The sequence below is a fragment of the Tachyglossus aculeatus genome, chromosome 1 (genome assembly GCF_015852505.1).
Source record: "Tachyglossus aculeatus isolate mTacAcu1 chromosome 1, mTacAcu1.pri, whole genome shotgun sequence".
In the NCBI taxonomy this organism is placed as follows: Eukaryota; Metazoa; Chordata; class Mammalia; order Monotremata; family Tachyglossidae; genus Tachyglossus; species Tachyglossus aculeatus.
Genome location: NC_052066.1, coordinates 73,338,389 through 73,361,295, shown reverse-complemented (window position 1 = coordinate 73,361,295; position 22,907 = coordinate 73,338,389). Strand labels below are relative to the sequence as shown.

At 47.3% G+C, this 22,907-nt stretch overlaps 1 protein-coding gene across 3 annotated transcripts in view; it reads left to right on the top strand.

Moving 5' to 3' along the window:
- WDR33 (WD repeat domain 33) overlaps positions 1-20,266 on the top strand; it is a 199,077-nt gene extending 178,811 nt beyond the window's left edge. Inside the window, exons 18-23 of one of the 3 annotated variants that reach the window (XM_038748654.1) lie at positions 1,802-1,910; positions 4,906-5,344; positions 7,634-7,803; positions 7,914-8,006; positions 11,694-11,894; positions 19,459-20,266. In XM_038748654.1, the coding sequence (XP_038604582.1) occupies positions 1,802-1,910; positions 4,906-5,344; positions 7,634-7,803; positions 7,914-8,006; positions 11,694-11,894; positions 19,459-19,688 (1,242 nt within the window). In that variant the 3' untranslated portion in view covers positions 19,689-20,266. Of the gene's footprint in view, positions 1-1,801; positions 1,911-4,905; positions 5,345-7,633; positions 7,804-7,913; positions 8,007-11,693; positions 11,901-19,458 lie in introns of all 3 variants that reach the window. The other 2 variants (XM_038748588.1, XM_038748663.1) reach the window with 2 other exon arrangements.
- The last annotated feature ends 2,641 nt before the right edge of the window (positions 20,267-22,907 follow it).

Below are 22,907 nucleotides of genomic sequence, written 5' to 3'. Positions count from 1 at the left end.
ATGAATTAAAATGAGACCACGCCAACAGCCTAACGAGGGCTCGGTTAAGGAGCGGTTTCCGATTTGCAGGATTGTCAGTCTTAACCCCCTTGCTTGTTATAAATGCGGGTTCACCCGTGCGCAGATTTTGAAGACGTGGCGGCTCATGCAAGAAGATGGTCTTTATTGAACTGGATGTTATATTTATTTTAGGAAGCTAAGGATGAGTCTTAATTTGGGAGCTGTGTCTCCTGTGACGTGAAAAATTGTAAACTCAGCGTGCTCCCACCGAATTAGCAGCACCTGTAGGTTGAGAGTTTCGGAGACCAGAGTTTTCATGAAAACTTTTAAGTGTATCATACGTTTGGGCAGGAATTATTCCTAACAAAAATACTTTTAAGAGGAAAGCAACCGGGTTAGTTTCCCTTTTTGGCATTTCTCATTAGTGCTAAATCATTCATTCATTCAGTCGTATTTATTGCTAATCAATCAATCAATCAATCATATTTATTGAGCGCTTACTGTGTGCAGAGCACTGTACTAAGCGCTTGGGAAGTACAAGTTGGGAACATATAGAGACAGTCCCTACCCAACAGTGGGCTCACAGTCTAAAAAATGAAAGCTTACATGGTAATTATAGCAAACACAAGTGCTTAGTACAGTGCTCTGTACACAGTAAGCTCTCAATAAATACGATTGAATGATTGAAACACAACCCGGCAGTGTTCTTGGACATTATAGAGAAGCAGCGTGGCTTAGTGGTAAGGTCCCGAGCTTGGGAGCCAGAGGTCATGGGTTCTAATTCCGGCTCCTCCGCTTGTCTGCTGTGTGACCTTGGGCAAGTCAGTTAACTTCTCTGGCCTCCGTTACCTCATCCCTAAAATGGGATTAAGACTGTGAGCCCCACGTGGGACAACCGGATTACCTTGTATCTACCCCAGCGCTTTGAACAGTGCTTGGCATATAGTAAGCGCATAACAAATACCATTATTGTTATTATTATATTCATAGTTACTAATGGTAACCCTTAACCCACTGTGTAGATGAATTGCAGAGTCAGACGGTAGGCTAATGATGCATTCAGTGCTGTGAAGTTGTTTCCAAGTTCGTGGCTGCAGTGTCATTATTAACGCAACAAGAATGTTTGTTCACGCATGTGTATCGGGCTTTTCTGGCACAGCGTACCAGGCATGCAACTCGAAACAATTTCCTTCCTAGTTCTACCTTTGAATAACTGCAAGGGGGCCAGAGAGAGAGCCCTGGCTTGACAAAGGCAGGCCTGCCCATTGCAAGCGCTTAGTACGGTGCTCTACACACAGTAAGCACTCAATAAATACGATTGAATGAAAGGTGTATGTCTGATTTCTGGATGGCGGGGGGCCGCGGGGTGACGGAGAGGAGGACATGAAACTGAGAGGGAGTGCTTCATCCAGAGCTTAGAAGAGGCAAAGAGATTTTCCACTCCCTCAGCAGAGTCTCATATATGCTTCCAGGCCGGCCTTGAGTGCTTCTCGTCTTGTAGCTCGATCAGGGTGGTGCCCTTCATGAAGCTCAACTCGAAGCTGCTTGTCCGGTTACAGGCCCTCGTGGGCAGGGATCGTGTCTTCGGATTTTGGTTGTACTCTCCCAAGTGCTTAATGTAGTGCTCTGCCCAAAATGGGGATGAAGACTGTGAGCCCCATGTGGGACAACTTGATCACCTTGTATCCCCCCAGCGCTTAGAACAGTGCTTTGCACATCGTAAGCGCTTAATAAATGCCATTATTATTATTATAAGGAATTCAGTAAGTGCCCTTGATTGATTGACTGACTGTCTTTTCAGGAAGGACAGAATCCTGGTCCCCCGCCACTGATCCCAGGACTGGGGCAGCAGGGATCGCAAGGTCGGATCCCCCCTCTTAACTCAGGACAAGGACCCGGTCCAAATAAAGGTAAATACCTGCCCTTTATGAAGGGGATTGTCCGTTATGATGGTGCCAGTAAACAGGACTGGTTCTTTCTGCACTTGAATGATAAAAAGAGCACTAAAGAATCCTTGGCTATAGAATATGGTCAGTCAGTTCAGGTAACGGCGGCAGTGATAAAGTGAACTCCAGACTTCTCCTGTACAGTGACTTTGGTTTAGGTGGCCACAAAGAAACCAGCCCCAGAAGGTAACCCAGAAACCACTAGATGTCCGTGATAATAGTAGGCTTCTTCTAGAAGGAGAGGTTTTCTTTCCACATAGCAACTGCCAGCCCCGCGCATGCAACAATAAGGCTCGATTTCTTAATCCAGTTGAGAAACAGTCTCCTGCAAAGATAGTAGCTTCCAGAGGACTTCTTGGAAAATTAGGGCTTAGGGCTTGGCCGAAACAGGGGCGGGCATTGGATCTGAAACCCCTTAGTCGGGGGCACTGAACTACACAATTGGCCAAGAGGAAATAGGAAGCAGCTCCTTAGAAGAGAGGGCAGCAGGTTGGAAAATTAAGAGGCTAATACGCATTGTTGCATAAGTGGTGTTAGAATGGGGGCAAAGTTTTTTGTGAGTAGAAGATAACTTTTTTCAAAGTAATGGAAAGTGGAGCCAAGTGGTTAGTCTGACATGGAACATATCCCCCTCTCTTTTGGGGAAAACGTTAGCCAGATGATTATGATTACTACTTGACAATTATTAAATGGTGTTTGCTCTAGATGACCCTTGTGAGTGGCAGCAACACTAGAACCCAAGCCTCGGCAACCCTTAACGGGGCTGATTTTTTTCATTATTTGAAGGAGTTTCAACTACGGCCGTACGTCTGTGCGGCTAAAGTAGGGAGAAAGGTGCCCAGGGAGAAATCACTTCAGGTCCTACGTGTTTCCACCTGAAATTAGCTGAGGTTCAAAAACGAAACAGGAGATTGAGCAAGCAGTAGGAACAGTCCATAAGAAAGAACAAACTCCATCCTTGAACTCTCTAGAGGAAGAATCTTTGTAAAGAGGTGGAGCTATCACCAGACTGAGAGCCCCCCACCCCACCCCAGCCTTCTGTGTCTGTCTCTCCCTGTCTCCTTTTTCCTTCTTTCTCTTTCTCCCCACTGTCTTTCTCCTCCCAGGGACCAAAGGGAGGAGGGAGAGTCTAGAAAGCGGCCCCGCCATCCCATACTGGATTAACCAACGCCGCCGCCCCCCTAACCCGTGGCAGAATACCTTCTAATTTTTAGTGGTGGGTTTGTTTCTTTGGAGGGACAGGGTGTGGATGATTTATTTTGAAAACACACACACACGATGGGGAGATTAATACCCATTAGGTAAGTCAAAGTTAGTAGGGGACCCCGAGTCAACTCAAACAGAAGGGGCTGCCCATAAGCAGAAAGATTTCCGCATCAACCAGCAGTAAGGGAGAGGGCTGTTACCTGTTCTGAGGAGACCGTGAACCCGATCAAATCCAGCAGGCAGTAGCTGCCGAATGCTTGAAAATTTCACTCGGTGGTAGAAGACAGCTGCTTTTTCCAAGAGCTTTTTTGAGCGCGGCCAGGCTAAAAATGAGCGAGTTAATGGAGGAGGAGGAGGATTTCACAGGTGAAGGAAGAGAAGATGAGATAAAGTGATGATGGAGGAACGTTGAAGAAGATGGTGTACCCCTAAAAGAGAGCTGTCTGAATTTTAAAAACTAAGGCTAACTAACACAGGGTTTTGGAATGAAATTGTGGTTTCTGAAACTGATGGTAAAACTAAAAACTAAACTGAGGAGAAAGCGTTTTTTTTTTTTTCTGCCCCCCGGGTAAGACAAAGACCAAAAAGGAAGGATGAGCTAAATGGACAAGTGGGAAACTATAAGAATATTATAACTTATATGAAAGGCCCAGTGTGTGTATCTTTTCTTCTAGAAAACTTACATTTGTCATTGTAAATACATTATATACATGTATATTCTATTTATTTTATTTTGTTAATATGTTTGGTTTTGTTCTCTGTCTCCCCCTTCTAGACTGTGATCCCACCGTTGGGTAGGGATCGTCTCTATATGTTGCCAACTTGTTCTTCCCAAGCGCTTAGTACAGTGCTCTGCACACAGTAAGCACTCAATAAATACGATTGATTGATTGATTGATATATATACATGTATATATAATGCATATATACATGCATTGCACAATGTTTTGTCATTAAAAAGCAACACCCTGACAAATTTTAAATGTAAATAAGCTATTTCAATTGTATATATTTTTATTTTGACACCTTGTCTAAATTAAAATACACCACCAAATATTTTGAGACGAGGTTAGTGGTTTTCTTTTTTTAATACACTATATTTGGGGAATGTTTTTAGAAAAGAAATATCATCCAGGAGGAAGGACTTAGAACGGTCAGGTAATAACCAGGCCTTACCAGGAAGGTATTGTAGTGAGTCAAAAGGATTGTACAGTTCCCAGATAATCCAGAATGTATTATAAAGATCACCTCCGTGTTGTAGCTTGAAGCCTTTTTTGTTTACTGTCATCTGAGCTCTAACGCCTAATTATTAGCAAGAATGATGATGATTTGGGGCCTCATTGCTTTGCTGGACATGATCCTGGAAGAGCTGAGTTCCTGGTTTTGCTTCCTTTCTAACATGCCCAGTGACTGCTGCCTCCTGGGGCTCCTGGCTTTTCCTCCAATCAATCAATCAATCAATCAATTGTATTTATTGAGCGCTTACTGTGTGCAGAGCACTGTACTAAGCGCTTGGGAAGTACAAGTCGGTCGCTGGCTGGCCGGCCTTTAGGAAGATACTATCCTGAAAGAATAGGAGGCAGGTGGCCACAAGGGTAGCATTGTGACAGCTAAGGACTCTGCCATAATACGCAGAAAATAATAAATTTAAAGTGCTCACGGTACTGGGTAGCTTTTTGCGTAACTGGAAATGGGAAACTTCTCAGAAGGCTTTCTAGAAGACGTCATCAAAGTTGGCTGTGTTCTCCTTCAGGTGACTCCCGCGGCCCCCCAAACCATCACATGGGCCCGATGGCGGAAAGAAGGCATGACCAGAACAGTGGTCCAGATCACGGTCCCGAGAGAGGGCCGTTCCGAGGGGGTCAGGACTGTAGAGGCCCACCCGACAGACGCGGGCCTCACCCGGATTTTCCCGACGATTTCAATCGACCGGACGAGTTTCACCCGGACAAGCGGTTTGGACACAGACTGCGGGAATTTGAGGGAAGAGGCGGACCTCTGCCACAGGAGGAGAAATGGAGACGAGGGGGCCCGGGACCGCCGTATCCTCCCGATCACAGGGATTTCAATGAGGGAGATGGACGGGGCTCGAACCGTGGGCCTCCTGGAGCTTGGGAAGGACGCAGGCCCTCAGACGAGAGATTCCCACGGGATCCCGAGGACCCCCGTTTTCGCGGGCGACGGGAGGAGAGGTAGGTAACCAGGGATTTTAGGACACCGCGGAGTCGGCCTTCAACATTCCTTTGGCGCTCCCTGTCAATCAGTCCGTCAATCAGTCATATTTGTTGAGCGCTTATTGCGTGCAGAGCACTGTACTAAGCACTGAGAGTACAGTGTAACAGAATTGGTAGACATGTTCCCTGCCCACAACAAGCTTACAGTCTAGAGAACTGTGCTCTTTAGCCTTTGTCCTGGCTTTTCAGTTTCAGCGTTATTGTGTCTTTTGAGTAAATATGAAAGGAGGACTTTGGAGAGAAGTGGCTAGGACTTTGGAGAACTGAACAGCCGGATTTTGCTTGCACTTCATGGGTCCAAATTGAGTTTCCTGCCACCCCTCAGAGGAGATTGCTTAGGATCCCAGCTCCCACCATTTTGTTAGGAACTTGACTAGAACAATCACCTTAAAGTGTGAGGTATTTTGGATCAGTGTCTGGGTGTATGTATATGTGTAGTTCTCTTCCCATATGAATCAAAAAGATCAACAAATTAAAATTGTAGAAATCAGAGGTTCGAAAGACTCCTGGATCGCTTGCTCTGCTCCAAGATTCATCCTCATACATTTTCTGTCCCATTGATCTTAGTTTTTAGTGGGGTCTAAGAGAAAACATTAATTTCTCTGGAAAGATTTGTAAAAGTGTCGGAAAATATTTCTGAAAGAGTCTAAATTTTCCTCCCGTCAATTCTCGTCCTTGGTGCTGTCATTTTATCAGTCTCTGTTTTTCTTAATTTCTCTGGTTATCTTTTCCTTTAACGGCAGGTCATTTTGGGTTTTGGAACGAAATTGTGGTTTCTAAAACTGATGGTAATTTTCCCGTTTTTATTCTACTAGGATACTCTAGAAAAGGGGCTAATGATGAGTTCAGATCAAAATTATAAATTGAAATGCCAATGGGCATAATGCATGTGTCTGTTTTGAGTGGATGACAAGGATACTTGCCAGAGACACGTCAAAAATAACTGCTTAAAACTCAAATTGTGACTAGATGAAGCTTACAATCCTGAGTACTTTTGAGTAGTACTCTGCCTTTTAACTGTCTTGAACAACAGGAACAGGAAAGCTGGCCCCAAAAAATGGAATTCCAGTGAAGAGTAGATGAAAATCAGTAATAATGCAATCTTCCCTGACCCTTCAGGTACTTCTTCCTCCTCAACCAGCCTTTTTTCGAGCTGCTAGCAGGGGAATAATATTGTCCGATTGGAGTTTCTTTTTGCCCTCCCTTCCCCTGCCCACTCACTGTTGGAAGCGCACGAGCAGAGATCTGACCAAAAGATAGGCAGCACGAGGCCTGGCTAATTCAGCATTGTGGCCTAAGTGGAAAGAGCCCGGGCTTGGGAGTCAGAGGTCATGGGTTCTAATCCTGACTCCTCCAGTTGTCAGCTGTGTGACTTTGATGAGCAAGTATCTTAACTTCTCTGGGCCTCAGTTACCTCATCTCTAAAATGGGGAGCCCCACGTGGGACAACCTGATTACCTTGTATCTACCCCAGCGCTTAGACCAGTGCTTGGCACATAGTAAGCGCTTAATAAATGCCATCATTATTATTATTATTATTAAGAAAAAGGGACTGATTCCTTAGCTGAGGGGGCACGTAATTAGCACCAAGTAAGCGCTTAACAAATACCGTCATCATCGTTATTATTTAGAAGTTCCTGAATGACGTGTGAAAGCATCCTTTTTGTCTTTGCCATTAATTGGCCCCTGTAGTATAATTCCCCGGCTAGGTAACATTTGAACAGAATCGATAAATAATCCATACGGAATACCAGCATCATAGCACAAACGCCAGAAAACCTGTAGCACGGTTGTCAGGGGCTGTCACTTTTACTGTTTTTCTTGAGGTTCACGCAAGCCTATTAGTGCCAATCGTCCCATTTCCCCTCTCCCGCTTCTTTGCCCCGTGATAAGGGCGCTACGAGAGGGGAGTGGAGGGGGCAGGGAGAGAGAGAAAAAAGAGGGGAGGGGAGGAGAGAGGGAAACACAAACAGTAGCAGAACCCTGCAAGAGAAGTAACCACTTCCAGAAGAAGCCTAAAAGCAACTACTCTGGAAGGGGCCAGACATTCCACCCTTTTGGGCAGAGAAGCAGAAGAGCAAGGCAAGGTTCATGCCGTTGCCCGAAGGAGCATTTATAGTTATCTGGAAACAGTCACCCAGGCTGAAATACCCCTCCGCCTCGTCCCGATTTTCTTTCTGTCCCGTGCCGTTAACGCCCAAAGATGTCATTTTAGCTGACAGTCTCAACTCAATGATTTCCTCATAGCTTCAGAAGAGGAGTCCCTCCCAGGCATGAAGGTCGGGGCCCCCCAAGAGGACGGGATGGTTTCCCTGGCCATGAAGACTTTGGGCCAGAGGAGAATTTTGACTCGTCGGATGAGAACATGAGAGGAAGAGATCCTGGGGGCCGGGGCCGTGGTAGAGGTGCCCTGAGAGGTAAGGAATCTACGCCGGAGGTCTTGTTAGGGAGCCGTTTGGATAGAGATGAGAAGATTGTTTAAATCCTGGAAACGGTTGTTGAGGTCGGTGCATTTTTCTTCAAACAGGAGGTCGGAAGGGTCTGCTTCCCACTCCAGATGAGTTTCCCCGCTTTGAAGGAGGACGGAAACCAGACTCGTGGGATGGAAATAGAGAACCAGGTAAGGTGACAGAAGCCAAGTCATTCGTCGGTCACGGTTAGCATAAGCCGCAGAGTAGGTGGGCCCTTCCACAGATACTTTTCCTCGTCAAGTAAATCCAAGGATTGCTATTAGAGGTGTGGCAGCTGGGCTTGGTGGATTTATGGAAATCTCAAAATCAGAGCTTGCACCTTCTGTCTGACCTCTGTGTTGGTCTAACATGAAGCCTGTTGTGGAAACTATAATGAGTGTGCCATGGTCAGCTTGGAGATTATCCTGTAAAGCCTTGTTCCTCGGACAAAGGACAGTCTTCCTCCCTTGCTAGTCAGAGCAGGGGCAATACAATTTTAGCTGTTGAAGACAGGTGGATGGAAGTGGCTCCAAGAAATTGAAAACAAGTAGCCCAAACAGACAGGTAGCCCACATCCTGCCACTAGCCCGGAACGTCCTACCTCTTCATATCCGACCAGCAATTATTCTCCCCACCGTCAAAGCATTGTTGAAGGCACATCTCCTCCAAGAGGCCTTCCCTAACCAAACCCTCATTTCCTCCTCTCTCACTCCCTTCTCCGTCGCCCTTGCACTTGGATTTGCTCCCTTTTTTTCACCCTTCCTTCAGCCCCACAGCACTTAGTTACACATATCTGAAATTATTCATTCATTTATAGAGATGTCTGTCTCCCCCTCTAGACTGTGCGCTCGACCTGGGCTGGGAGTGTATCTGCCGACTCTGTTACGTCGTACTCTCCCAAACGCTTAGTACAGTGCTCTGCACGTGGTGAGCGTTCAATAAATGCGATCGATTGATAATAAAAAGCAAAGATGCTTTTTTGGCCAGTCTCTCTACTTCACATGCTTTAGGCCTGCGCTGACTTCTTTGGCGTTCTGAGTCGGCAGAGTTCAGGGCAGAGACGATGTCATAAAGCGAAAATCACCTATGTGTTCTCAGAGGATTTGGGGCTTTCAGGCCACAGTTTTTGAACACGAAATACATCATGGCTACTGCTGCCCTTAATTTCTACTTCTGTAGGGTTTTCCGTCTAGTAAATATAATAGGAGAGGGTTCTACACTGTCCTTATAAAAGAGGCTGAATGGGGTTAAGAGGTAGGATGATATTTAAGGTCAAGCAAATAACTAGTGAGGTTGTCTTGCCCCAGAGCTTGTCTGACAAAGTTATAGGACTCTTTCTGTGCCCAGAAAGCCAAAGTGAAGGTAAATTTGCGATAAGAATTTACAGGCTCTCCTGGGTTTAGGTGGGACCCGCTGGAGGACTCCCAAGGCCAACGTCGGACCTGCCCTCAGGACCTTCAGAGCATACGAGTCCCACGAATTCATTCATTCAGTCGTATTTATTGAGCGCTTACTGTGTGCAGAGCACTGTACTAAGCGCTTGGGAAGTACAAGTCGGCACGAATCACAGTGAAGCTTTGCGGTCTGCCCAAAGAACACCCAACTAAAGTAACTGTACTAAGTGCTTGGGAAGAACACGTTGGCACGAATCACAGTGAAGCTTTGCAGTCTGCCCAAAGGACACCCAACTAAAGTAACTGAGGAAGGCAGAATTAGAATTGTAACCTGGGACTCAGTCTGCAAGATCACACGATAGATTTCAAGTTAAATTCACCTCTATCAATCAGCCACATCTTTCCACTAAAGGTAATAATTATGTCCCTGCCCATAAGGAGTTTAGAGTCTCCAGCTGGAGACAGATTAATAAGGGAAATATAAGTATACATACATACATACATACATACATATATATATATATATACACACACACACGTATATTTCCCTTATATATATATAAGTATATATATATATACTTATGTATAGGTGTGTTTTATATAAGTTTGAGAATCTTTACATGAGGATTGTGGGGCTGTGATGAGTATGGTGAGGTATCAAAGTGCTTGAGGGATTCAAAGCCAAGTATGTAGTCAGTGCGTAGGGGTGGGTGGACGCGGGAAATGAAGGATTTGGTCTGGGAAGGCCTCTGGGGAGAGTGATGGACTGTCAGAAGTGAGGAGGGAGGGAGCTCCAGGCCAGAAGGAGAACATGGATAAGAGGTCAGTGATGGGATAGATGAGATAGAGGTACGGAGAGTAGGTTAGTGTTAGAGGAGCCAAGTGTCTGGGTGATTGGGTTTTCTGAAATCAGGGAGGTAAGGTTGGAGGGGAAGAGCTGAGTGCCTTAAAGTTGATGGTATGGAATTTCCATTTAATGTGGTAGTGGATGGAAAACCAGTGGAGGTTTTTGAGAATTGGGAAGATAGGACCTGAAGGGTTATTCAGAGGAATGATCCGGGAAGCAGAATAAAATATGGACTGGAGAGGAGAGGCAGGATACAGGGTCAGTGAGGAGACTGATGCAGTAATCAGGGTGGGAAATAAGTGCTTGGATCAGCAAAGTAGCAGTTTGGGTGGAGAGGAAAGGGCGCGTTTTAGCGGTGTGAAGGTAGAGTCGACAGGATTTGGTGACAGATTGAATATGTAGGTGATGCCAAAGTTATGGGCATGTGAGACAGGGAGCCTGGATAGGACAGGAGGCAGAGAAGCGCTTAGTCCAGTGCTCTGCGCACGGTAAGGGCTCAATAAATACGATTGAATGAATGGAGAAGACAGTGTTTAAGTAGGAAGAGTTTTGTCTTTGGACTTGAAGTCCTGGGGTCTGCGGGATATTCCAATAGGTATGTCCGGAAAGCGGGAGGAAATGCGAGGTGGCACAAAGAAGAGGTCAGTCAGGATTTGAGAGGTAGATCTGGGAATCATGAGGGTAGAGGTGGTAATTGAAGCAGTGGGAGCGAGTGCTCTGTCTCTATATGTTGCCAACTTGTACTTCCCAAGCGCTTAGTACAGTGCTGTGCACGCAGTAAGCGCTCAATAAATACGAAATACGATTGATTGATTGAGTGCTCGGAGGGGATGGTGACGGAGAGGGCATCATTATTTTCATGCCTTGAAGTTCACCTGCTGGGGGTGAAACCACAGAACTTGTACGTATGTACCTTTTATCCCAGAGAACCCGAATTCCAGACCTGGCTCTTCCACTTGCCTGCTCTGTGACCTTGAGCAAGTTCCTTCCGTGCCTCAGTTTCCCTGTCTCTAAAATCAAATACCTGTTTTCCCTCCTACTGGGCCAGGGACTGTGTCCGACCTGATTTTCTCAGATCCACCCCAGCACTTAGTCCAGTGCTCGGCACGTAGTACGCACTTGAACAAATGCCACGGCCGTCCTCCATCATCGTCATTGTCTTCCTCATCCCATGAGCGTTTGGTTTTCTCCAACAGTGGTTAGGTAAGATCTACGGTAACACCCTTCTGCTGGTTGTGGTTGTAGCAATCCCTCGCAGGACATCAATCCTCTTCTGTTGGACTCCAGCTTTCCCGTTCGGAAAGGGCCAGGCAGCACAGCTTTTCACGTAGATAGTCAGATACGAAATAGTCCTTCTGCACCTGTTCAACATGCATTTGTTTTTAGTTTCATTTAAGGTACCGCTGTTTCTGTCCTCCTTCAGATCCATTTCAGTGCCTCTGGCCCCACCGCTTACACGCTTCTCAGACACCGCTGAGTCCGAGGCCTGCGGATCAGTGGTATTTGTTGAGAGCTGCCTGAGTGCGGAACACATCCCCCTGCCCTCCAGCAGCTTACCCGCTCTCGAGTATTCAAAGACCTGTTGGGTTTGATGGTCTGTTTCATTTCACGGCTAGGTCATGAGCATTTCCGGGATGGTCCCCGTCCTGATCATCCTCCCCATGACGGACATTCTCCTGCAAGCCGAGAACGCTCCTCCTCCCTCCAGGGGATGGACATGGCTTCGCTGCCGCCCCGCAAACGCCCCTGGCATGACGGGCCTGGAACATCTGACCACAGGGAAATGGAAGCCCCCGGTGGGCCTTCAGAGGAGAGAGGTAAAGGTAAGAGGAAGCAAGCAAACAGTAGATTGCAGCAGAAGGCTTACGGCCTAGACTTACACGCTTGCGTCCTCTGGGCATGAGAGGTCTTGGCCCAGGGGAAGAAGAGAGAGAGAAAGAGAGAGGGCTGGGTCCTCTAAACCTCGGTTTGAGTCAGGTCCGATCCGCCTTGGGAGTAGTCAAAATCCGTTTCCCGGACTCCCTTTAAAAGCTGACGGGACCCGTGGCCAGCGCAGCGGGGACGAGGTACTGGATGTTTCCGAGCCATTGGCCCCTCGATGCCTTGGATCTCGGGAGAGAGGAGAAAGTAGCCCCCGGCTGCCAAGCATCAGAGCCCTCTCCCTGCCTCACGGGGGTGGGTGGCAGCGGTAGTAACTGAGCGTAGGTGACGATTTAAAGGAGCGTTGCTCACCTAAAGCCCTCAGCAAATTCTCCGTCTTTTACTCCCAACCTGCCCGGCCGCAGTTTGGGAGCAGTTCACTTGGCTCCACGGCAACCGCTCCTTCTGAGGTCACCGGTGACCACCTCCTTGCCCAATCCAACGGCCTCTGTTCCACCTAATCCTCCTTGCCCTCTCTGGTGCCACCGACACTGTGGGCCGCCCCCTTCTCCTGGAAGCTTTATCCAATCTTGGCTTGACTGACACTATCCTCTTGGTTCTCCTGTCTCTTTGGCCGCTCTTTCTTTGTGCCTTTCACAGGCTCGTTCTCTGCCTCCCACCCTCTAACGGTGGGAGTCTCTTAAGTCTCAGTTCTATTCTCCTGCGGAGAACTCTAGCTCCAAGTATCATCTCTACATGGTGATTCCCCAAACTACCTCTCCTTCTCCACAGTCTTGCAGTTCCTCCTGCCTTCAGGACATCTCTACTTGGGCGTCTCATCGACACTTCAGACTTAACATGTCCAAGACACCCAAATCCTGCCCTCCCTTATCTTTGCCGTCACCGCAGACAGCACCACGTCTCACGTGCCTGTGACCTTGGCATTATCCTCGACTCTTCTCCCTCATTCAACCCACATATTCACTGTCACCAAATCCTGTCACGCTCACCCTAGAGCATTGTTAAAAATCTGTTCTTTCTCCTTCCAAACCGCTACCACGCTCCTCGAAGCACTTATCAAATCCCACCCTGTCGGCTGCATCAGCCTCCTCGCTCACCTCCCTGCCTCTCCCTACCCCAGTCCATACTTTGCTGATCATTCTTCTAAAAAAAAAAAAGTTAGGCGTGAAAGCACTCAATCACCTTGTCCCCTCCTGATTTACCACCCTGATTTCCTAGTACAACCCAGCCCGCCCATCTCGCTCCTCTAACAACTTGCCGCATCTCAATCTTGTTATCTCGCCGCTTGCCTTCTTCCGCGACAGACCACCACTGTCCCCACTTTCAAAACCTTACTAAGCACCTCTCTCCCCCTCCCTGTTCTTATGGTATTTGTTTACTGCTTACTCCGTGCCGGGCACTGAACTAAGGGCTGGGGTAGATACAAGATGATCGGGTTGGACGCAAGCCGTGACCCCCATAGGGCTCGCGGTCTCAATCCCCGTATTACAGATGAGGTAACTGAGGCACGGAGAAGCTAAGTGACTTGCCCACGGTCACTCAGCGGGCAAGTGGCAGAGCCGGGTTTAGAACCCAGGTCCTCCGACTCCCTCCCCGTGCTCGTTTCACTAGGCCTCGCCACTTCTCGTTTTCCATACTCCCTTCTCCCTTCCGCATTGCCCATGTGATCCTTGGATCTGTACCCTTTAAATATTTGATAGTCACCCCTCCCCTCAGCCCACAGCATTTATGTACATAACCACAATTTCTTTATTTTGAAGTCTCGTCTCCCCCTCTAGACTGTAAGCTCCTAATGGGGCGGGAATGTGCTTACCAACTCTGTTGCATTGGATTCTCCCAAATGCTCAGTAGAGTGCTCTTCCCACAGTAAACGCTCAATAAATACCATTGATTGATTGATTGCCCTCTCCCAAATGCTTAGTATAGCGCTCTTCCCACAGTAAGCACTCAATAAATACCATTGATTGATTGATTGCCCTCTCCCAAATGCTTAGTATAGCGCTCTTCCCACAGTAAGTGCTCAATAAATGCCATTGATTGATTGATTGCCCTCTCCCGAATGCTTAGTATAGTGCTCTTCCCACAGTAAGCGCTCAATAAATGCCATTGATTATTGCCTTCTCCCAAATGCTTAGTATAGTGCTCTTCCCACAGTAAGTGCTCAATAATTGCCATTGATTGATTGATTACCCTCTCCCAAAAGCTTAGTATAGTGCTCTTCCCACAGTAAGTGCTCAATAAATACCATTGATTGATTGATTGCCCTCTCCCCAATGCTGAGTATAGTGCTCTTCCCACAGTAAGTGCTCAATAAATACCTTTGATTGATTGCCCTCTCCCAAATGCTTAGTATAGTGCTCTTCCCACAGTAAGCGCTCAATAAATACCATTGATTGATTGATTGCCCTCTCCCAAATGCTTAGTATAGTGCTCTTCCCACAGTAAGCGCTCAATAAATACCATTGATTGATTGATTGCCCTCTCCCAAGTGCTTAGTATAGCGCTCTTCCCACAGTAAGCGCTCAATAAATGCCATTGATTGCCCTCTCCCAAATGCTTAGTGTAGCGCTCTTCCCACAGTAAGTTCTCATTAAATACCATGATTGGTTGATTGATTGCCCTCTCCCAAATGCTTAGTATAGTGCTCTTCCCACAGTAAGCGCTCAATAAATGCCATTGATTGATTGATTGCCCTCTCCCAAAAGCTTAGTATAGTGCTCTTCCCACAGTAAGCGCTCAATAAATGCCATTGATTGATTGATTGCGCTCTCCCAAATGCTTAGTGTAGCGCTCTTCCCACAGTAAGTGCTCATTAAATACCATGATTGGTTGATTGATTGCCCTCTCCCAAATGCTTAGTATAGCACTCTTCCCACAGTAAGCACTCAATAAATGCTATTGATTGATTGATTGCCCTCTCCCAAAAGCTTAGTATAGTGCTCTTCCCACAGTAAGCGCTCAATAAATGCCATTGATTGATTGATTGCCCTCTCCCAAATGCTTAGTGTAGCGCTCTTCCCACAGTAAGTGCTCATTAAATACCATGATTGGTTGATTGATTGCCCTCTCCCAAAAGCTTAGTATAGTGCTCTTCCCACAGTAAGCGCTCAATAAATGCCATTGATTGATTGATTGCCCTCTCCCAAAAGCTTAGTATAGTGCTCTTCCCACAGTAAGTTCTCATTAAATACCATGATTGGTTGATTGATTGCCCTCTCCCCAATGCTTAGTATAGTGCTCTTCCCACAGTAGGTGCTCAATAAATGCCATTGATTGATTGCCCTCTCCCAAACGCTTAGTATAGTGCTCTTCCCACAGAAAGCGCTCAATAAATACCATTGATTGATTGATTGCCCTCTCCCAAATGCTTAGTATAGTGCTCTTCCCACAGTAAGCGCTCAATAAATACCATTGATTGATTGATTGCCCTCTCCCAAGTGCTTAGTATAGTGCTCTTCCCGCAGTAAGCACTCAATAAATACCATTGATTGATTGATTGCCCTGAAGCCAATGGTGAAAAGTTTCTATTTTAAGGATTTTGAGGAGGCAGGCACAGAGTGATTTTTTTTTTTTTAAGCAAGGTAATTTGTGGGGGGTACAGAGCGAACTATGAACTGGAATGGGGAGGGATTGGAGATTGGGAGATCAGTGGAGAGGTTGTTGGCGGTAGTCAAGTCGCTCAGTACAGTGCTAAGCGCTTAGTACAGTGCTCTGCACACAGTAAGCGCTCAATAAATACGATTGATTGATTGATGAAAGTGCTTGGCTCAGCATGGTAGCCATTTGGATGAAGAAAAGCACAGGAAGCAGCGTGGCTCAATGGAAAGAGCCCGGGCTTTGGAGTCAGAGGTCATGGGTTCAAATCCCAGCTCCGCCAGTTGTCAGCTGTGTGACTTTGGGCAAGTCGCTTCACTTCTCTGGGCCTCAGTTCCCTCCTCTGTAAAACGGGGATGAAGACTGTGAGCCCCCCGTGGGACACCCTGATCACCTTGTATCCTCCCCAGCGCTTAGAACAGTGCTTGGCCCGTAGTAAGGGCTTAATAAATGCCATCATTATTATTATTAAGGAAAGGGGACCGATTCCTTGGCTGAGGGGGCACGTAATTAGCACCAGGTACACAAGGTAGCAGTTTGGAGGTAGAGGAAGGGAAGGATTCTAGAGGTGTGGTGAAAGGACAACTGAGAGCGTTTGGTGACTGGCAGTGTGCTGGTTGAAGGGGAGGTGGGAGTCAAAGATAATACTACGTTTGCATTTGTGATGGCAATGCCAACAGTGATGGAAAAGTCAGGGGAAGGACAGGGTTTGAGGGGGAAGGTGAGGTATCGGCCGGACATCCAAGTAGAGATTTCTGGAAGGCAGGAGGAAACAGGGAAGGAAATAGGTCGGGCCCGGAGAGGTAGATTTGGGAATCATCCACGAAGATCTGGTAGTTGAAGCCTGGGGAGGGAGGGAATTTTCCAACTTGGAGAATAGAGGGGGACCAACGTGGTGAAGATCAATCAATCAATCAATCAATCATATTTATTGAGCACTTGGCAAGTACAATTCGGAAACAGAGAGGGGCAATCCCTGCCCACAACGGGCTCACGGTCTAGAAGGGGGGAGACAGACATGGAAATATGTAAACAGGCATCAACAGCATCGATATAAATAAACAGAATTACAGATGTATGTCCACATCAAAACGAGGAAACAGGCATTAATACCAATAAATAGAATCAATCGATCGTATTTATTGGGCGCTTCCTGTGTGCAGAGCACTGGACTAAGCGCTTGGGAAGCACAAGTTGGCAACATATAGAGACCGTCCCTACCCAACAGCGGGCTCAACAGTCTGAAAGGGGGAGAAGAGGGAGGATAGAAGGGGACAACCCAAAGTTAGGGGTTAGGAGGCAGAAGAGGAGCTGGAGAAAGAGACCGAGAAGGAGTGACCGGAGAGATAGGAAGGGAGCAAAACCGAGGTTAGGTAGGGCTGCCTGCCGTGCTTCCCGTCGTTGCTAGCTCCTTCCCCCAGTTGTGCCTCTCCACCATCTTCTCGCATCTAACTCCAGTGGGAAGGATGGCGAAAAGACCACCTTCTTAAATAGGGCTCAGGCCACAAAGGTTTCCACCTTTCCCTGCCAGTTATTTCAAGAAATGTGATCTCCACTCAATGTATGCATTTTTTTTTTTATTCCATTGGCCAAACATGAGCAACGGTGCCACCCGCTAGCCATCTTACCCCCGAGGGGCCACTCTGATGTGAATTATTTCTAGTTGCTCTAATTATTAGAACAGTGCTTTGCACATAGCACTTAACAAATACCAAAATTATCATTATTATTTCTTATGTTATTTTAAAAAGTACAGTGTTACAGATGTAACGTAGTCTAACTCTAATGTTAATCACTCACTGTGTGTCAGGCACCGTATTAAGCAGTGGGGTAGACACAAGCTAATCAGGTTGGACTCAGTCCATTCATGCATTCATTCAATCGTATTTATTGAGCACTTACTGTGTGCAGAGCACTGTACTAAGCGCTTGGGAAGGACAAGTTGGCAACATATAGAGACGGTCCCTACCCAACGGCGGGCTCACAGTCTAGAAGGGGGAGACAGAGAACAAAACAAAACATATTAACAAAATAAAGTAAGTAGAATAAATATGTACAAGTATGTACAATATGTCCATGTCCCACAAGGGGCTCACAGTCTCAATCCCCATTTTACAGATGCGATAACTGAAGCCCAGAGAAGTGAGCTGACTTGCCCAAGGTCACACAGCAGAGAATCAATCAATCAATCAATCGTACTTATTGAGCGCTTACTGTGTGCAGAGCACTGTACTAAGCGCTTGGGAAGTCCAAGTTGGCAACATATAGAGACGGTCCCTACCCAACGGCGGGCTCACAGTCTAGAAGGGGGAGACAGAGAACAAAACATATTAACAAAGTAAAATAAGTAGAATAAATATGTACAAGTATGTACAATATGTCTGTGTCCCACAAGGGGCTCACAGTCTCAATCCCCATTTTACAGATGCGATAACTGAAGCCCAGAGAAGTGAACTGACTTGTCCAAGGTCACACAGCAGAGAAGCCGCAGAGCTGGCATTAGAAACCAGGTCCTTCTGCCTCTCAGTCCCCTGCTCTATCCACCAGGCCACACTGCTTCACTTAGGACCCGTGTTAGCATAAACAAGTCCATCAGTGGCATTTATTTTACTTGCACGTATCTATTCTATTTATTTTATTTTGTAAGTATGTTTGGTTTTGTTCTCTGTCTCCCCCTTTTAGACTGTGAGCCCACTGTTGGGTAGGGACTGTCTCTAGATGTTGCCAACTTGGACTTCCCAAGCGCTTAGTCCAGTGCTCTGCACACAGTAAGCGCTCAATAAATACGATTGATTGATTGAGCGCTGACTCTGAACCGATCGGCGTACTAAGGGCTTGACAGAGTTCAGTGCAACAGAGTTGGTGGACAGGAACCCTGCCCACAGGGACCGTACTTAAGTAGGTTTATGGAAAACCTGATCACCTTGTATCCTCTCCAGCGCTTGGAACAGTGTTTTGCACATAGTAAGCGCTTAACAAATACCATCATTAAATTAATTATGTGCCAAGCACTGTTCTAAGTGCTGGGGAGGTTACAGGGTGATCAGGTTGTCCCACAGGGGGCTCACGGTCTTAATCCCCACTTTACAGATGAGGTCACTGAGGCCCAGAGAAGTTAAGTGGTTTGCCCAAAGTCACCCAGCTGACAAGTGGCGGAGCTGGGATTTGAACCCTAGGGAACAGTAGGGATTTGGCCCTACTGAGAGCTCACCTCCTCCAGGAGGCCTTCCCAGACTGAGCCCCTTCCTTCCTCTCCGCCTCGTCCCCCTCTCCATCCCCCCCATCTTACCTCCTTCCCTTCCCCACTGCATCTGTATATATGTATATATGTTTGTACATATTTGTTACTCTATTTTACTCGTACATATCTATTCTATTTATTTTATTTTGTTAGTATGTTTGGTTTTGTTCTCTGTCTCATCATCATCATCACCAATCGTATTTATTGAGCGCTTACTATGTGCAGAGCACTGTACTAAGCGCTTGGGAAGTACAAATTGGCAACATATAGAGACAGTCCCTACCCAACAGTGGGCTCACAGTCTAAAAGGGGGAGACAGAGAACAAAACCAAACATACTAACAAAATAAAATAGAATAGAATAGATATGTACAAGTAAAATAGAGTAATAAATATGTACAAACATATATCCATATATACAGGTGCTGTGGGGAAGGGAAGGAGGTAAGATGGGGGGGATGGAGAGGGGGACGAGGGGGAGTCTCCCCCTTTTAGACTGTGAGCCCACTGTTGGGTAGGGACTGTCTCTATGCGTTGCCGACTTGTACTTCCCAAGCGCTTAGCACAGTGCTCTGCACACAGTAAATACGATTGACGATGATGAAAACCAGAGGCCGGGCCCGGCGAGCGGAAGATGAGAAGTAAAAATCACTGTGTCGTTTTCAGGACGAGGCGGCCCGGGGCCATCCCAGAGGGTGCCGAAGTCTGGACGGTCCAACTCCTTGGATGGAGATCACCACGATGGGTACCACAGAGATGAACCTTACGGGGGCCCCCCCGGCGGGGGTGCCTCATCCCGAGGGGGAAGGAGCGGCAGTAACTGGGGGAGAGGAGGTAACATGAACTCTGGCCCGCTGAGGCGAGGAGCGTCTCGAGGTGGTGGACGGGGCCGGTAGAAGAGGTGGAGACTGGGCGACCCCCAGTCCGTAACGGACAGTATTTAAACACTTCTCGTGGACTCAACCAAAAGAAACCAAGGAATCCTGCACCGCCGCAACTCCGGACTCTCAGCCGGGGCATTGGACTCCCTAATAAAGTCTCCTCGATCCGGTGACTGCTCCAGGCTGCACCCCTGCAGCCGGTTTCCCGTTTTCGTCCTCCCCCGCCCCCATTCCTCTCACCACCCCCTACGTTGTTTCGTGAAGATAAAAGCTGGAATTTTTTTTTTCTTTTTTTTTAGTGACGTGAGACATGGAGCACCTCCCCGAATTTCGGTTCATGTCCGACGGAAAACCTGTTTCTATATGTACAGTTTGTCTGGAGAAAATGTTCAGTTGTTTTTGTATGAATACAGAATGTGATTTGCGCAACGATTAACATAAAACGGCCGGCCGGTGACTCTCGTAACTTAGCCCCAACTGCACTTGTGAATCAGTTGCCTCGTTGATCTCGGTGCGAGAGATCCCTCAGCTAATCGAAAGAGCCGATCGTGCCGCTTTTATAACACAGAGATATAAAAGGACTTTGGGTTCACGTACTGGGTGTTATTACGAGTAATTCCGCCCGGGTTTCGTCGATTTTATTTTTTTTTTTCTGCGATGGTCGAGAGGGGACAGTCGTCGTACGTTATCGCCATCATCGCTGCCGAAGGATACCTCAGAGAAAGCCACGCGGGTCTAGGAATTGCTCGATGTCCCTCTCCCCGCCTCGGGCAAGGAACCGTACGTAGAACTCGTGTAGTGTGTGCGACTCTGAGCCGCCCCCCAGATTCATTCATTCAGCCGTATTTATTGAGCGCTTACGGTGTGCAGAGCACTGTACTAAGCGCTTGGGAAGTCCAAGTCGGCAACATATAGAGACGGTCCCTACCCGACAGCGGGCTCACAGTCTAGAAGGGATGCTCCCCAGCCCACACTAGGCATCTCTAGCCTTTGGAGTCTTGTGGACGATTAAATTTCATTTTACGGCAGCGTTACCTGGCGGCCCAATTCCGTGAGTTTGATCGAATCCGTCTCAGGAGGCGTTGGCCCTATCATCATCATCATCAATCGTGTTTATTGAGCGCTTACTATGTGCAGAGCACTGGACTAAGCGCTTGGGAAGTACAAATTGGCAACATATAGAGACGGTCCCTACCCAACAGTGGGCTCACAGTCTAAAAGGGGCCAAAGCGAGGTCAGAGGGGAGGAAGGGAAGACACCCGATAGGCCCAAAATGGAGAACTAAAACATTGACACAATAAACGCTTTCCATCAGGGGAAGCCAACGGTTACCAAAAGCAAACCAACAACCCTGAATAAAGCAGACACAGTAGTGGTTTCCTCAGGGTTTTCATTCCTGAGTTCTACCTGTCGGACGGCGGGATCGCCCTAGTACCACTGAGTGAATCAGGGGGATTCCGGTTAATCAATCAATCAATCGTATTTATTGAGCGCTTACTGTGTGCAGAGCACTGTACTAAGCGCTTGGGAAGTACAAGTTGGCAACATAGTCCCTACCCAACAGTGGGCTCACAGTCTAAAAGGGGGAGACAGAGAACAAAACCAAACATACTAACAAAATAAAATAAATAGAATAGATATGTACAAGTAAAATAGAGTAATATGTACAAACATATATACTGGTGCTGTGGGGAAGGGAAGGAGGTAAGATGGGGTGGATGGAGAGGGGGATGAGGGGGAGAGGAAGGAAGGGGCTCAGTCTGGGAAGGCCTCCTGGAGGAGGTGAGCTCTCAGTAGGGCCTTGAAGGGAGGAAGAGAGGAAGAGGTTACGGTCAGATTGAGCCCGATTAGGCTGCCGGCAAGAAAGATGGAAAGGAGCGGTGGGATATTTTCCCAGCAGAGTCGCCTAGCTGCTATTCCGGCAGGTTGGGTTGACACAGAGTGTTCCTCTTCGACCTCAATCTTATGAAACAGATTGTGCCGGGATCCCATAATAATAATAATGTTGGTATTTGTTAAGCGCTTACTATGTGCAAAGCACTGTTCTAAGCGCTGGGGAGGATACAAGGTGATCAGGTTGTCCCATGTGGGGCTCACAGTCTTAATCCCCATTTTACAGATGAGGGAACTGAGGCACAGACAAGTGAAGTGACTTGCCCAAGGTCACACAGCAGACATGTGGGGGAGGCGGCATTCGAACCCATGACCTCTGACTCCCAAGCCCGCACTCTTCCCACTGAGCCACGCTGCTTCTCTGGGACTGGCTCCGGGGTGGCGAGGGAAACAGATTCATTCAATGGTATTTATTGAGCGCTTACCGTGTGCAGAGCACTGTACTAAGCGCTTGGGAAGTTCAAGTTGGCAATTTATAGAGACGGTCCCTACCCAACAGTGGGCTCACAGTCTAGAAGAACTTCTCTGTGACTCAGCTACAGTGTCCGTCTCACCTCCAGGGAGGCCCGCGTGGCCTGCGGACTTGCTGAGCACACACCGGGCCACCCGAGTGGTTCTGAAATCCCGGGGTTGGACAGGAAAAGGCCTTCTGGTGTCAGAATTAGGATGCTGCTGCATCATCATCATCATCAATCGTATTTATTGAGCGCTTACTATGTGCAGAGCACTGCACTAAGCACTTGGGAAGTACAAATTGGCAACATATAGAGACCGTCCCCACCCACCAGTGGGCTCACAGTCTAAAAGGGGGAGACAGAGAACAAAACCAAACATACTAACAAAACAAAATAAATAGGATAGATATGTACAAGTAAAATAGAGTAATAAATATGTACAAACATACAGGTGCTGTGGGGAAGGGAAGGAGGTAAGATGGGGGGGATGGAGAGGGGGACGAGCAGCAGCTGGACGTGTAGGGATCGGTCCAACTTGGTGGGAAACGGGCTTTCTGTAGGAAAAGTAAAGGCTATTAGCAGTTTGTGGGAGAAGGAAGCGCAGGATGAGTGTGAGCCTAAAGAAACTCCTTAGGCTGCAGGTATGAAATGGAGCCAAAGTCTCAAATAAGGAGCTACTGGACAGAAAAATAGGAGCCGGCAATCTTAGATCGGTGCGCATTGGCATTCGTGTTCTCACCTTCCCAATGAAATGGACTGTGATCTTTTCCCAGAAAAACCCAACGCTCTCTGGCCCGGAATAATTTATTTCACTACGTCCCTCCAGTGGAAGAACAGCGGCTATTTTATCGGCAGGCTGAGTTCATCGCAGTACTACCCTGTAAAA